Below are 16,114 nucleotides of genomic sequence, written 5' to 3' on the forward strand. Positions count from 1 at the left end.
GACAAACCCTGAGTCAATGGCTGAGTTTCCATAGATCCCACCAAGGGAGCTCTCTGCTGGGAGTGAAACCCTCAACCAGAAGTGGATCTTCTAGGAATGGTTTAGCACCAGGTTCCCCAAGAACCTGGTTTGCATGACGGGCGAGGGAGTGGCCACCTTTTCCCGTGGTGCCCAGTTTCCCATGATGAGGGGTGCTCTGCGCCAGATCCTGGTTCCTGCGCACAGCAGTAGGAGAAGCCAACCGAGGCTCCGAGGTGCTCCTTGAGCATTTCTCATAAAGCAGGAAAAGTCAATATTTTCCGAACACCAGTTCTTCCCAACTTCATCTATAGATTCAACACAATCCCAACACCAAAAAACTGATTCTAAAATGTATATGGAGAGACAAAAGACCCACATTAGGCAAGACCGTATTGAAGGAGTAGAACGAAGTTGGAGGACTGGCACTCTCCAACTTCAAGACAGTGCAAAGCTACAGTCGTCTAGACGTTGTGGTCTTGGTGAAAGACAATGCAACAGGTTAGGAAGTACAGAAAATAGACTCCCGGAAGTACAGTCAACGGATCTTTGCCAAAGGTGCAAAGGCAATGCACCGGCCCCCAGGCAAGGAAAGATAATCTGTTAGGAGGAAAGGATCAAGGCCAGGGTGGCTGAGTACAGCTGGAGGGATTCGAGGACTCAGCAGAGCTCAGCGGTGCCGAGTCCCTCAGGCTACGAAGAGATCAGCGTTCGTAGCAGGGCAATATTTTGAGATGTTAACGAAGGTTACTCTCATTCTCCACCTCCTGGCACCTTCAGGTGGCCCATCACTCTCAGAAATAACTGCTTCCTGTACGTACAGCCTGGAGGGATAGACCTGATTCAACGAGCACAAACCTTGCAATTCCTGTGTCTGAGTTCCAAGGCACACTCTTAAAAGTCGCGGCAGGAACAACTACCTCGAAAGGCAGCACGCTTCAACAGAGTTTCTGAGAGAGGCAGTGATGTGGCCACATTTATCGAGCATTAACTGTGCACTAGATAGAGCTCTGTCCTTTGTATTTAGCCCTCAGGACAGTCCTGAGGTAGGTAGTGCTGTCCTCATTATATGGTTGAGGAAACAGACGCACAAAGAGGGACATTAACTTGCCCCAGTCACACAGCAGAGCCCAGACTTGAACTCAAGAAGTCAGGCTCCAGATCCCATCCTTCTGGGGTTGGCGTTTGTGTCCAGGGGTCTGGCTTTGAATCTCAACGTTCAAATGGGATGGCGCTGCCCCCACCCCACCCAAGATGGGCCTGGGAGGCCTGTGATAGGAACGAAGAAGGGACTGGAGGTGAGGGGGTGGGGAGGAGCCTCCCCTGAGGCTCCTGTGGGAGCTCCTGAGTGGGCTCAGTAAGTGTGTGTTGTCCAGGCTGCCCGGGTAGCATCAGGGGCCCAGAAGAGGAAAGGAGGGGCTCCCTGAAGGTAGGGGAAGGGGTCACGGATGGGACCACCCGGGAGGGGCAGACACAGGGAATGGAACATTGACAAGAGCAGGAAGGGAAGCAACAATCTCAGAGAGTCTGCCAGGGTGGAAGCTGCAGGCCCTTCCACACTGTGCCCTGGGCTGGTCAGGGGCCTCTGTCTGGGGTTGGGGACACCTGCAGCCCAGACTAAGGGATCTGCCCCTATTGTTTTTCTCGCTGATTCAGAGCCTCAATATTGCATGTTAAATCTGTCGTCAACCCTGGTCCCTCTCCTGCTCAAACACCTCTTATGGCTCCCTATGGCCCACAGCAGAAAGTCCATACTTGGTCTCTGACACAACCTGGGATCCGCCTGAGGGCCTTGTGGTCAGCCAGAGAGGCAGTCAGGTTTTTGGACTCAGAACCACCAGCCCCACCTCAACCCACCCAGGCACAGGTCCTGGATCCCCGCAGTCCCCAAGGGCTCCCTGCCATCTGTCAACCAGGCTCAGGCAGAGGTGACAGCTCAGTGTTATTCCGAGAAATCTGCAAAGGTAAGTGGATGGGGTAGAGGGGTCACTGCTGGCCCTCCTCCAGCGGCTCCGCCCGCAGCCAGAGGCCGCCCTCTGTGCGCAGGATCAGCTCTGGCTTCCTGCGCGGCTCCGTGTCGTCCGGCAGGAGGCGGAAGCGCAGCAGCGTGAGCGCCAGGACCACCTTCATCTCGGTCATGGCGAAGGTCTGCCCGATGCAGTTCCTGTGGGACAGAGGTGGGAACTCTGAGTTCACCCAGGACAAGCATCCTGGCCCCATCGCACCTGGAACCTGGCCCGAGAGGCCCCTGCCCCCACCCAGATCAGCTTGAGGGGCAGAGAGAGGAGCTAAGCGTACCCGGGACCCCCTCACACAAAAACACACAACACAACACACACACACAGACACACACACACAAACACACACACACAGTGTGAGCTTGGGTAACCCCCTAGCCTGGCCCAGACTGCAGCCCCCAACTCCCAACAGCAGAAAAGGGGAAGGGGGAGCTGAGCACACCACCGTAACACTCACGGCGACCCCATTCTATGGACCTTTGGCCTTAACCTTGGGAGGGGCGAGGGAAGGAGAGCTGAAATTATGGCCATCTGCAGCTCCCCCTCCCCCAGCTTTTCTCACTGTCATGGGGAGACCCCTCCCCCCGGCACCCATCACTCCATCCCTGCATGCTGCACACCCCACCCTTACCTGGGCCCTGCGGAGAATGGAGTAAAAGCCAGAGGTGACCTCTCCTTGAAGTTTTCTGGATCGAAGCGGGAGGGGTCATACACCTGGGGGCGAGAGGGAGAGGCTTGCTGGGTGGGTCTCCCAGGACAGCCAGCCTTGGAGAGACAGATGAGTGTGTCTGGTAGTGGGCGAGAGAGGTGATCTCGGATTTCCCTGTTCAAGCCCCCCCCCTCCTCTAGGACCCCTGGAATGGGCAAAAATGGTGCGGGATGGAGGGGTCAGTCAGTACCTCAGGGTCAGGCCACACAGCTGGGTTGTGATGGGTCCCGAAAATACTGATGATGCACATGATGCCTGTGGGAGAGGAGGGAGCAGTCAGGACAGGGCCCCACTGCCTGATGGGCCCCTCTTCCTGCCCAGGAGCCTCCTCCCCCTGTCGCTGTGGGCACCTTTGGGGATGACCCGGCCATCTGGGAGCACAATGTCCTGGGTGCAGCGTCGGGAGATCATTGGGGCTGGAGGATGCAGGCGCAGACTCTCCTTAATGCACATGGTGAGGAAGGGCAGCTGGGCCAGGTCGTCCCTGTGGAAACACCCCCCACCCAGCAATTATCCAGGGAGCAAAGAGAGAAACAGAATCCTCCAGGTGCTGTGTTTCCCAATGAGACCTTTTCTCCTTATAAGAAAGTAAGGTCCACAGGAATCAAATATTTGAGAACTATAACAGCAGAAAAAATCAGAAAAGCAGGGAATTAGAGAAGTACCATAGGAAATTTAGCCAGATATTCTTAAAAGATAGTTCTTACGAAAACATAGCATCCAAAAGCCAACTGTAAAAAGGTAACATATTTGCAGAAAAATATTTTTTTATGGCAAGAAAGCCAAATCGTAATACAAATGATGAAGTAACAAAATACACAGATCCAAGGTTTTACTCTTATTTATCAATGTACTAGAGATACTAGCAAATGCAACTAGACAAGAAAAAAGGAGGAAAACACAATTTGAAATGTTGGGGTAAATGTATCATTTTGGCAGGTAGTGATTTTATACTTAGAAAACACAAGAGATTCCACTGGATAACTTTTATAAACATTGAAGATCCAGTAAGTGGGCTGAATTCTTTGCCCACTTGTTTTCCAGTGCCTATTTAAAATGCTAGGACCTGCTACACTTAAGTGGTTCAAAATTTGAAAACTCTATACAACCTCGCTCACCCCTATGGCCCAATGGCACCACACAGGTGGCCTGTGTTACTAATTTTTAATGTGTCCTTCCAAAGCTACTTTTAAAGCATCTTTAAGAAATTATACAGTAGCATGCTATATAACTATACTATAGTTATCATGCTATTGCACTATGCACACTACTGTGTATCTTTTCTCATTTAACATTATATCATTCTCTTCTTGTCTATCTCCTGCGATTTGTGTCAAAATAGGGTTATCTCTACTCAGGAGCTATAAAATAAATTCCCCATGGAATTCAACTAGAGCTTTTAAGACTCTTGTTTCTTTAAACTATTAAATATGTGACTTATGTGGACATTTCCAGACAGCTTCCCAGTTGTTCCAAGTGCTTTTACTAAATGACCCATATTTTTCCTCTTGATACTAGACGCCATTTTTAGTATTTACTATGTTAATTGGGTACAAAATTTATATCCCTAAATCATGAGTTTCTCTATGTAGAAATAACAACCCGCTGGACAAGATAATACAAGAAAAGATACTAATAATATTAACATGATATATTTGGATTAAATTTAAGAAACATGAAATCTCTATATTCCAGATAAACTGATAAATTTCCTTCAATGCAATGAAAAGATACTCTTCACTATAGCAAGAAAAGTGTCTAAAGGTTGGTTTAACAAACATGTATAAGATCTGGAAGCAAATATTTTAAACTCTGTTAAAAGACTAAAGATTATCTGAATAGGCGAATATCCATTTCTTACTACGAGAGAGGATGTGTCGATATTACGAAGTTATGTTTCCCACGAATCAATCATATATTGGAATCAACCAATGAAATATATTCAAGTGAAATTAAAATCTATCAGACTTTTCAGGAACTTGATAAACTTACTCTAAAATTTTTCTGGAAGAATAAAGGATCCTGAAGAGGTAGGTCAATTTGAAAATAAAGTATTAAAGAGGGGGAAGTTACTCTACCAGAAACTAAGACCCATCACAATGTCACAGGAATAAAAACAGTGTGGCACTGCTGCACAACAGCAAAATAGACCCACGGAACAGGATAGAGACAGACACGTAAATGAGTGAAAACTTCGCATCTGGTAAAGGAAGTCCCACAACCCCCTGGGAAATGGATGGGTGGTCTTTTTGTAAAATAAAATGTAGACAAATTGGGCTTCATAAAAATTAACCAAAATATCCCCCTCCAAATCAAAAGGCAATCTTTTGCAGCACAAGACAGAAAAAAGATTTTGATACACATGCCTATAAGTAAATATGAAAAATAATGAACCCAAAGAAAAAGAGGAAAACGTGTAAGATGACCACTTCCATAAAGTGAAAACAAGTGACTTATCAACACGTGCAAGGGATGTTCAATCTCACTGTTATTTAGAGAAATGTCCATTAAAAGAAGAAATATAAAGATTGACAAAGATTTAAAATTCAGTAATAGAATAATAGCATTGTTGATGTTACGGGAAAGCTGATTCCATGGAACTCAGGTAACAGGAATGGATTTGCAGTCATTACAACTGTGCATTGCAATGGTCTTTGATTCACCAGTTGCACGTCTCAGAATCTGTTCTTGAGAGATGCTCCCACTTGAAGCAATGGTGACTGTACACGCATCCTGACTGCACCATGTTTCATTTGGCAAAAGGCTGGACACAATCCAATATACATCGATGGCAAGATGTTTAGATAAATTATGGTACATCTGCACAATAGAATATTATACAGCTACGTTAAAGGAAGAGATGAGGATCACTAGTCCTATCACACTGCAGACTGGGAGGTAAATCGGGACAGGGACTGGGAAGCTTATTGGCAATATCTATTATAACTGCAAATGTTTACTTAAGGGTCTTCAACATGGGGGTGCGCTGAGTAAAATATGGAATGTTGTGCAGCTTCAGCAAAGAACATCCATAGACACACTGTTGAGGGGATAAAACCAAGTTGCACACACACATGTAAATATATATATACCAAAAGGTAGAAACTATATGGATATATAAGGAGATGACTGACAGGTAGATAGATGGATAGATAAGCAGATAGATGACCAATTGATATCTCTAGACACCCCTGGGGAGAAAGGGAGGGGATTCAGGGGGGTGGGAGGAATGTCGATGATAACCCTAGTCTTCTCTGTGATGTGTCATTTAGTACAAGAAGAACTTGTTCTCATTTGTTTTTGTAATTCAAAGCTCATTTTCAATGTGGTGCATATACAAAGTGGAATGCTACCGAGCCTTCAAAAAGAAGGGAATTCTATCATTTGTGACGCCACGGATCAACATGGAGGACCTTATGCCAAGTGAAATAAACCAGGCACGAGAAGACAAGTACCATGCGATCTCACTTATCTGTATGACCTAAAATAGATAACATAGACATCACAGAAACAGAGAAGGGAATGTTGTTGCCAGAGGAGGGAGACAGGAAAGGAACAGGAAGATGTTGATGAAAGGGTACAAGTTTCGGTAAGACGGGAGGAATACGTTTTTGAGATCTACGGCATAGCATGGTGAGGACGGTTAAGTATAATGCATTGCATTTTTCAAAATTGCTAAGAGAGTACATTTCAAATGTTCCCACCATAAAAATGAAAAGTATACGAGTGGACAGATGTGTTCATTAGGTGAATTCTATTGTTCCATATTGTACACATATATCATAATGTCACATTATAGCACATAAATATATAAAATTAAAATGTGCCAAATAAAATTGAAAAGCAAATTTAAAAATCAACTCATTTTCCAAAGCTCATATTTGAGAAAAAGAAACAACCTCACAGTATATTGTTAGTGTGCAGACTTGTGTTGCTTTTAGATACCCCCATGTGTACGGAAGAAGAGAGTGTGCACATAAACGTGGGCATCGGGTAGCCGTTTTCTGGAAGGACACACAGGAACCCATTGGCCACAGTCACTACTAGGGTGCGGCTTAAGAAGTAAGCTTATTTCTATCATAAACTCTTCGGAACACTTTTATTTTTTACCAAGTGCATAATTTTTCCTGATATCCTGGTTTGAAATGAATGAAAATGTTTCTCCACCTCACAGAAAATGCTGTGCTGAGCAAACGCTTGGAGGGGAGGACAGCGTCTCCAAACACCTGTCTAGTCCAAGGCTTCTGTTGTATCCCCCCATCCTTGGCCTGGCTCAGACCTCAGAACTTCCCCCCTGCACCCTCATGCTGCAGCGTGTGCCTTCCAATATCCTGTCCACACTAGCCCTAGAAACAACTTTCTGGTACGCAGATCTGATCTCTCCCTCCCCTGCTCAAACATCACCCCTGGCTCCCCATTAACCTTGGGGTAAAGTTGACCATTAAAACTTCTATCTCCCTCTGTCTCTGTCATCTCTCCACAACTTTGCCCAGCCCATCTCCTTGACCTAGAGCCCTGTTTCCCAACTGCACCCAAATGTCTACTGACCATCACTCAGGGACTCATCCAAGACACTTTTTAACCCCCAGTCCTGCTTCTCTTACTCTCGACTCTATTCACGCTCCTGTGGGCTGGGAATGTCCTCATGGGGGACTGTGCCCCTACCAGACTGGGAGCACCTGAAAGGCACATCCCTGGCCTGGGTCCTTCTCAGGTCTCCAGGGCAAAAAAATTGCTGGGCACAGAACTGCGGGTGGGAAGGCAGAGTGGGAGTGTTTGCTAAATGGAGGCTGGATGCATGAGTGACCCAGGTGTTCTGGACAGGAGATGGATGACTTTTACCTCTGAGTCTCCTTTGTGAATCCTGGACTGGACAGTCGGGTAGGAATTAGGGCACAGAGGAGCAAACTCAGCGAGTTAAGCTGTTTAAAGCAATGATATTTCATGGAGAAAAGAAAGGGAATGGAGACAAAGTTCATTAATGATCACGTGCTGAGTGGCATCATTAGCCCTCACAGATCATTCCTAATTCTCTCAGCAACCCCAGTCTTTCTGTCCCCAAAACCTGCAATCATTCCCCTGGACCCAGCCAACTGGGTCCCAAGTCCTGCCTCTGGGCTCTGCCCTGTTACCACTAAGAAATACCAGTAGAATGAAGAAATACAACTTCTCTCCTCCCCACCTGGTCAGCAGAGCCAAAGAGAGGGGCTCAGGAACGGCCATGAGGACCTGCACTCACCATTCAATCTCTTTGGGCTCGCGGTCCCTCAGAAGCTCTTGCACCTCCTGCCGGCAGCGTTCCTGGTATTCTGGGTGCCTTGCAAGGTTGTACAGGACCCAGGAGAGGCCACTGGCCGTGGTGTCATGGCCTGAGGTGCAAGAAGGTTGATGTGGGTCTCTGAGCTGCTTCAGCACCAGAGGGGTGGACAGCACCCTTGCAAGGAGGCCCTCAGGGAGGATGGGAAGGATGGAGTATCCGGGTCCACCCACCTCATCCGTGGAATGGAGAGACCCCTGTCCCCACACTGGGACCCTCACCCCCAAACATGAAGGTATCAGCCTCCGCTCTTATCTCCTCATCTGACAACTGCCTTCCACCTTCATCCTGAAGAGAAAGCAAAACCCAACAAATCTCACTAGCTCTGAGTCTCCTGAGTCTAACCTGAGACAATGTCTGAAGATGCATCCTCCTCCCAGAAACACAAACCCACCCTGCACTCCTGGATCTCTCCTGGACACCATAGCCGGAGCCCTCGTCTGAAGGGCTTCCTCCCTGCCTGCCTTGCCCCCTCTTTCTTTTATCCCTGGTGGGATTAATCAGTGGCCCATGAATATTTTCACGTTTCTGTATAATGAGCACTTTTGGGGAAAAAGTTGCTGGCAACCTGGATTTCAGGATGTTTAAAGGACAATTTTCCTTGGAGCTTAGAAATCAAGTGTTGCTCCAAAGGTATTTGCTCACATTCTAGGGTGGTAAACACAGAGAATCTTATCTCCCCTGAAGGCATTTGGTTATAAACCCATAGTCATTTCCTTCTCACTGGAGACTAGTTTATACTCCAGAAAAAATTTCTCTCTCTCTCGCTCTCTGGCCGGAGGAAGGCACAGATGTGCGAGCTGTTCTTTATGAGCTCCAAGGCTCGTAATATTGGGGCCCCTCTGCTATGGTGCAAATTCTGGTGCACTAAGAGGTAAAAACATTGCATTGCCCTAGCAGGAATTTGGGAGTGGGTCCCTTCCTGACTGCAATAATTTCCATGTTCCCCAGAGCCCACTGGGTCAAGTCCAAGTTCTTGGATTTGACATTTGACATGAAGCTCCCCATTCTATCTCTTGAGTTCAGGTCCCAGGAAGCCCACCTTGCTCAGCAGGAGCACATCAATGAAGTCCAAAGTCTTGGTCTTGGCTTTGGCCTTGAGGAAGTCATCAAGACCCTGACTGGGCAGGATGCGGCGTCGCTCCTGGATGACGGCATCTGTGAAGTCGTGCACCAGGCGGCAGGCCTCGCGGAAGCGCCGCCCATCGCGGGTGAGATAGTACAGGAAGTCCATGTACAAGAGGATGTTCTCGCCTCTTTTTTGTATGAGGGCACTGAGCTCCAGGATGGTGGCGATGTATTCACTGGGCTTCCTGCAGGATGAGGGAATGTGGAGGAAACAACTCAACACACCTGAATCCCCGGGAGCATTTCCCACCAGCAGGCAGGATCTACCTCCCATCAGGAAACTGAGTCTCCAGAAACAGACGGCCCCACAGATACACAGAGGGCATCAGCCATGAGCCTTGGCTCTCCAAACCCTCTTCTCTGCCTGGATCCATCTCTGTGAGCTGCCTATGTGCCACTAGGTAGCCAGAGCATAGTACAGCTTGGACATCGTGCCCCTCCTCCCTTCTGTCTCCTGCTCAGTATCCAGTCCTGCCCCTTCTCCTTCGGAAAACTGTGCACACAGCTCAGAAGTCATCAAATTCCACCTGGTCCATGGCCCAGCCCTGACCCTAGCCTCCTGTATGCAAAGTCACCTCTATTGTCTGCTGTACATCCTCTACTCCTCCTAGCCTCCGTGCCTTCACCCAAACATTTCTACCTACCCCTCCCTCTCCTTCAAAGTCCAGCTGTGACGTACCTGCTCCAGAACAGCTCTTGTGGTTTTCCTCAGTCCTCCCTCGCCCACCTACCCCCTTGGGTCCACACTTCAAGTTCCCAGGCCCTGGGCAAGGACTCACTCCTGGCAATTGCTGTCGAAGCTGAAGATGCATTTCTGCAGACTGTCCAAGGTCATGAGGCTGATGTGCTCAAACATGTCCAGTCGGGCACTGCCCTCCGAGGCCAGGCGCTGCCACTTGGCCTGGCCAGAGAAGGGGACAGGGCTGGGGGACTGGGCCTTGACTCTTTGGAGCCCCTCCCCAACCCCAAACATCAGGATGGACACATTCAGAGCCAGCCTCTTGGTCCTCTGGCCCAGGTAGCCATCCCCAGGGAGGACCCAGCTTGGGTGAAAGCAGAAGCTTTTACTATTAGGAGATGAAGACCCCATGGCTGGGAACAAGAGACCTGAGCGCACATTTCAGCTCTGCATCCTATGCTGAGTGTGCCCTTGGGAAACCCAGTGCCTTCCCTTAGGTCCCACCTGTCAAATCTTCAGGAAGATTTAAGTTGACCTGCTTTGGTACCAGATAAACCGGGTTAGAATCCCTGCTCCACCACCCTAGGACTCAGTACATAGGTAGACTTGAGCAGCCCCTTTAATCTTTCTGGCCATGAGTTTCCTCTTCTGTAATGGGGCAAGAAGAAACTCTAACTGACAGGTGCATTAAAATTAAATCAGAGAATTTATATCATAGAATTGGCACAAGGAATCATTTCTGTCACATAGTGAGTGCTCAAAAATGTTGGCTTTCCTCATATTTATTGTTATAAGTGGACTGCAAAAATATCCCCATGTTGGTAGAAGTAGTCTTCCTTGGGCCCTGAGCATCCTTGCTGGGCATGTCAAGAATGCAAAGACCTATGTTCTTAACCTGGGTCATTTCTCCACCCTGTGTTTGAAGAGAAGAACCTTGAGGGATAAGGTCATGATTCCCCCAAACACATACCAGGCTGTGTCTGCTTGCTGTAAAATCAGATTCCCTAAGCCTAGTGCTCCTCCCCTGCACTGCAATGGACTCCAGGAACAGCCATCGATAGGATCCCGCCTGTGTCACCCACGTGGGATTGAGCGGCTTGGAAAAAGGAGGGAAACCAAGAAGAAGCACGTGCTATAGTGCCGTGAGTAGTAAACCACCCTTTGTCTCTGACCCTGGAGTCTCCTGTCTGTGGCAGAATCCATGAAAAGGTAACACGCTAACTTATAACCTTCCGAGTAAGAAAAAAATCTTAGGCAGGTCAAAAAATCCATATCCCACCTGGAAACCATTCTTCTAAATGAATTATCAGAAAAATGGAAAAGCAAACAGCACATGTACTCACCATTAAAATGGGACTGATCGATCAACACTTATGTGCACATATGGAAATAACATTCATCGGAAATCCAGCGGGTGGAAGGGGGCAGGAGAGGATGGGTAATTAACACCTAACAGGTACAATGCCCACTGCCTGGGTGCTGAACACACTTGCAACTTTGACTCAAACAGTACTAAAGAAATTTTTGTAACCAAAATGTTTATATCCCTGTAATAATCTTAAATAAAAATACAAAATATACAGACAAATCTGTAACACCATTGTCCACATCTCCCTCTGTGCACACCCTTTGCAGTGTGATTTTTCAGCAATTTGCAGTCAGAGACGGAGTCTATTTTACCCACCACACTTTGATTCTGTGCCAGACCTCTGAGTTTTCTTTTTGGCCAATACTATGTGGAAAAGGATGACACAATAACTCTACTGAGCTCCAAGAGGCTTTGCAGCCTCCTCTTACTCCCTGGGACCCCTGTATCTGCCATGGGGACAGCCGGGGATCCCTTCTGGAGGGAGAGAATCGCATGGAGGAAAGTCCAGCTGTCCCTGCTGAGGCCGCCCTAGATCAGCCTGATGCCGGCCGAGCCGCACACTGGTGAGAGACTGAGCCGGGATCAACAACGCTGCCACCTGGCCCGCAGCTGTTCACACACCCTGAATGACCCCTTCCACAGCCACAAGAACCAGCCCACTGTCCCGCAGACTTATTAGCAATCACGAGCACATTGATTTAAACCAATGAGCTCGGAAGTGGTTTGTTTGCAGCAGTAGCTGCTGTGTAATCTTCATCATTGCTCTCTTGAGCTCACAGGGAGAGAAACATAGAAACTGACACTGTCTGATCACCTGCTATGTGCCAGAGACAGGACATCATTACATCATTTTGACCTCCTTTTAAGTAGGGATTATTATACCCATTTTACAGGTGAGGAAACAAGTCTCAGAGAGGAAGAAGAAGGACCAAGCCACTTGGAAGAGCCAGAACTCCAGCTCAGACCTGTCTGTGGTCCCCAGGGCTCCAGCTATGACCCCAGTGTCAAGGGACTTACGTGCATTATGCTCACGCTGTCGTTGAAAATCTTCACATAGGGCTTCAGGATGTTGAAATGGAAGGCGGGAGTCAGCATGCGACGGTGGCTGCTCCACTTGTCACCGGCACTCAGCAGGAGCCCCTCCCCTAGTCGGGCAGCGAAGGGCAGTGAGCAAAGGCAGCACCTTCTCCTGCCCCACAAGGCTGTCCCCGCCCCACTACCCTGCAATTACTCACCCAGCCAGGGCTTCATGAAGCTGAAGAAGATATCATCCTTCCGTACAATGGCGGCTGGCATGAATGAGGACAATTATGGACATGGAGGGGGCAGGGGAGGGGCCTAGGGTGGCCGTGGAGGCTCCCAGGCAGGGGTCTACACTCCCCCACTCCAAGCCCAGCATAGCAGGAAGGGGGCCAAGTGCAGACAGAGCAGGGAGGATGTGGGAGGGGAGGGGCCCAGACCAGCCTGCAGGGGACACTAGAGCAACACAGACCCTCACAGGGCAGAGCACACACCATCATGCCTTGACCTGGCCCCTACATGCCTCAGCATGTCTGCGACAGCCAAACACACCTCAACACCCCACAAAACAGCTACCTAAGAACCTAGGATACCCTGTCTGCCCAGAACTCTCTGACGCCTCCTAACAGGGATCTCAGACATGTGACCTGACCCCGATGTGTTACAGGTCCTGACACAGCCACGGCACACATGACAAAGCCTAAATCATCCAACATGGCATGAATTTGACCTGAAAGGATCTGACATGATCTCAGCATGCCCCACGGTTGGGCCCCAGGCAGGATTTAAATATAATCTTGTTCACGTCCCAGATGTGAACCAGGTGTGAGCCAGTCTGTGCCCCAGGTGTGATCTGAACATACTTCAAGACTTGCCTCAGACAAGACTCGTATCTCAGACAGCTCACAAAGGGGCCTTGGGTCCCAGACCTCAGACAAGTTCCAAATACAGCCCAGATGTGACAAGCAGGAGAAAAAGCAAATCTCAAACACTTCAGACAAGAACCAGATAGGCCACACCATGTTCCAAGTGACCTTGGCTACAGCTGAGCCCCAGACCTGGTGATCGCCATGATTCCAGGTGTAAACCAGGTGTAACCAGGTGTAACAGGGACCAGGTGCCCCCTGGACCCAGGTGTAAATATACACGTGACAAGATGTGTCCATACAGCAGACGTCACACAGACATGCTCAGACATGAGCAAACAGGACCAGAGGTCAGACAGAGGTCAGACAGATCAGTCCAGGGGACACAGAGGCAGTGTCTTCTCCGCCGCAGCCCCTCTTGTCTGGACTCGGGTCCCCAGACCGGCTGGAGGCAGCACAGAGACCACAGCAGTGGGCGAGCTGTGGCCAAAGCAGTGTCCGTCTGAGCAAAGAGCCCAGGCTTGATGCAGGTCGGTGGAGGATGCGGACGACCACGTCCCACAGCCTCACCAGTCAGCAGCAACATCCCCAAAGGTGCTGGCCAGGCCCTGCATGTACAGGAGACCGTCCTGCAAGCCCCGAGTCTGGAGAAGAGCAGACAGAACCCAATTCACAGTCTTCCAGGCTGCCAGGGAGAAGGACCTGCCAGGACGCAGCCCCGAGCCCTGGGGAGTCCGTCCCACATCTCATCAACCTCTGCACCTGAGCCTCCGCCTTGACATCCCCCTGCCATTCTCAAACGCAGCAACCAGGAGCCTCAGTGACAGGACAGGAAAAGCCATTCCCCGTTTGGATCCTGTTGTGGTTTGAATGTCTGCCCCTCGGAAACTCACGTTGAACGTGGATCCCCACGTGGTGGAACTGAGAGACGGGGCCTTCAAGAGGCGACTGGATCCTGTCGGGTCTGCCCTCCTGAACACACTCATCCATTGAGGGATTAATAAATTAATCTATTAGTGGGTTAATGGATTAATGGGTTGTCACAGGAGTGGGTTTGGTGGCTTTATAAGAAGAGGAAGGCAGACCTGAGCGAGCACACTCAGTCCCCTGCCCTGCGGTGCCTTCTGCCATGCTCTGACACAGCACACGGCCCTCGCTAGAAGCTGAGCAGATACAACAGCTCAACTTGAACTTCCCAGCCTCGAGAACTGTGAGTATAAATTTCTTTTCTTCATAAATCACCTAGTCTCAGCTACTCAGTTACAGCAACAGATGAACTAAGAGAGATCACAAATGCCAGTTCACCTGGGCTGTCTCTCATCCCATTTTCCAGATAGAGAAACTAACACTCTGAATGACGAAGCCCCTCACCCACAACCTCCAAGGTAGTCACGGGCATGCCTGAGACCTGAGCTTTGGTCTGTCTCAATCCAGGGCCTGAGTTCTTATCATCAAACTCCTTTGTTCCCAGAAAGAATAGCTCTGGAAGCCCCACACCTGCCAAGACTGGGCAATCAGAGTCACAGTGACTAGGTGAAGAGTTAGTCCTATGACCCATGACAGGACAATTATAGTGAATGATGGGCTACTTATGAAAGGTCTGGGGAAAAGATGAGATTTCCGAAGCTTCTAGAACCCCTCATGGACACCATGGGGAAAGGGTTGCCTTGGAAGAAAAAGTGATACAGTAAAAGTTAAAACCAAGATGGAGACAGATTGCTGAAGACATTGTTTCAGTCCTGGATCCAGCCTTGCCTGAAGGCCACCCTCTCTGGTCTTTATGGTCAACAGATTTCTTTTTTTTGCTGAGATGACATGAGGTTGAGTTTCCATCACTCACAACTGAAAGAGATGTCAGAAGCCAGAGAGACCCAGGGACCTGCCCAGAGTCACTCTGCATTTTAGCGACAGAGCCATAGTCTCTGTGGGATGCTGCCCGTTTCCCTGCTCAGCCTGGCCTGTCCAAGGAAGAGAGCGCAGAGGGCAAGTGAAGGGCACCAGGCTGCAGTGGGGGCTCCTTGGAGATTCCTGGGGCCTGGAGCAGAAGAGCATTGAACTTAGGGCAGACGAGCCACCGGGTTTGGCAGAAGGAGCTGACCCACAGGGGTGGCACTCATGCAAGTGGCCCAGGTCCTCCACCAGCTCCCAGTTCTCCTCATTGTCCTGGACTTGGGCACATGCAAGGCTTACAGCAGGCCCAGCAGGGAGCCTGGAACACTAATGGTACCCACTGTGTCACGCTTCCTGTACTTAAAAAGTTCCTCCTTATCAATCCAGACCCAGCTCCAGCAACTCCTCCTGCAGGAAGCCTTCCAGCCTGCCCCAGCAGAAACTTAGTTCTACTCTGAGGTGTCATAGTGCATCTTCCTCTGGTCCATTCCTGACCACATGAGGTTGGGGAGTTCCCCCAGGACAAGGCCTTGGACTGAGAGACCTCCTGGGGCCCCAGTGGTGTCCAGGACACCAGGGCAGGGAGCAGAGGACAGTGCAGGGAGGAGACACTGGGGTGGGGGCAGGTGAGGACATGCAGGGAAGAGGAAGGTGGCTGAGGGAAAAGAGGGAGGGAGGGACCCAGGTACTGCAGGGGCCAAGCACGAGCATGGGAGAGGAGGGGCTAGAAGCCCTTGGATGCGCCACGGCGCCACCACCACTAGCTGTGGATGGTACCTGAGGCATTCAGGACAGGTCTGAGGGTGTCAGGATGGCACAAAGTGATGACGGGGAGGATGGGCCCCAGCCAGAACTTAAAGCCCTGGGGGTAGGTGGCCACCAGCTGAGTCAAGTGCCTCAAACCCTCCTCTGTGGGGGGGACCTGCAAGCAAGACAGGGCCGTCACCTCCTGTGATGGTTAATTTCAGGTGCCAATGTGACCAGGCTAAAGCATGCCCAGATAGCTGGTAAATATAATTTCTGGGTGCATCTGTTAGGGTGTTTCCAGAGAGACGAGGAGTTGAATGGGTAAACTGAGGAAGGAAGATCCGCCCTCCCCA

General features: G+C 49.6%; 1 protein-coding gene across 1 annotated transcript in view; it reads right to left on the minus strand.

The window, feature by feature from the left end:
• Positions 1-1,924: 1,924 nt before the first annotated feature.
• The window catches only part of LOC105810118 (phylloquinone omega-hydroxylase CYP4F2-like), a 16,069-nt gene continuing 1,879 nt past the window's right edge, over positions 1,925-16,114 (minus strand). Inside the window, exons 2-12 of the mRNA XM_012644041.1 lie at positions 15,792-15,936; positions 12,474-12,527; positions 12,256-12,383; positions 9,970-10,091; positions 9,105-9,375; positions 8,284-8,350; positions 7,985-8,114; positions 3,096-3,229; positions 2,936-3,000; positions 2,668-2,750; positions 1,925-2,182 (exon numbers count right to left, since the gene is read on the minus strand). Coding sequence (XP_012499495.1) covers positions 2,005-2,182; positions 2,668-2,750; positions 2,936-3,000; positions 3,096-3,229; positions 7,985-8,114; positions 8,284-8,350; positions 9,105-9,375; positions 9,970-10,091; positions 12,256-12,383; positions 12,474-12,527; positions 15,792-15,936 — 1,377 coding nt within the window. The 3' untranslated portion in view covers positions 1,925-2,004. The remainder of the gene's footprint in view (positions 2,183-2,667; positions 2,751-2,935; positions 3,001-3,095; positions 3,230-7,984; positions 8,115-8,283; positions 8,351-9,104; positions 9,376-9,969; positions 10,092-12,255; positions 12,384-12,473; positions 12,528-15,791; positions 15,937-16,114) is intronic.

This window comes from Propithecus coquereli, unplaced genomic scaffold (assembly GCF_000956105.1).
Source record: "Propithecus coquereli isolate 6110/MARCELLA unplaced genomic scaffold, Pcoq_1.0 Scaffold1021, whole genome shotgun sequence".
NCBI lineage: Eukaryota > Metazoa > Chordata > Mammalia > Primates > Indriidae > Propithecus > Propithecus coquereli.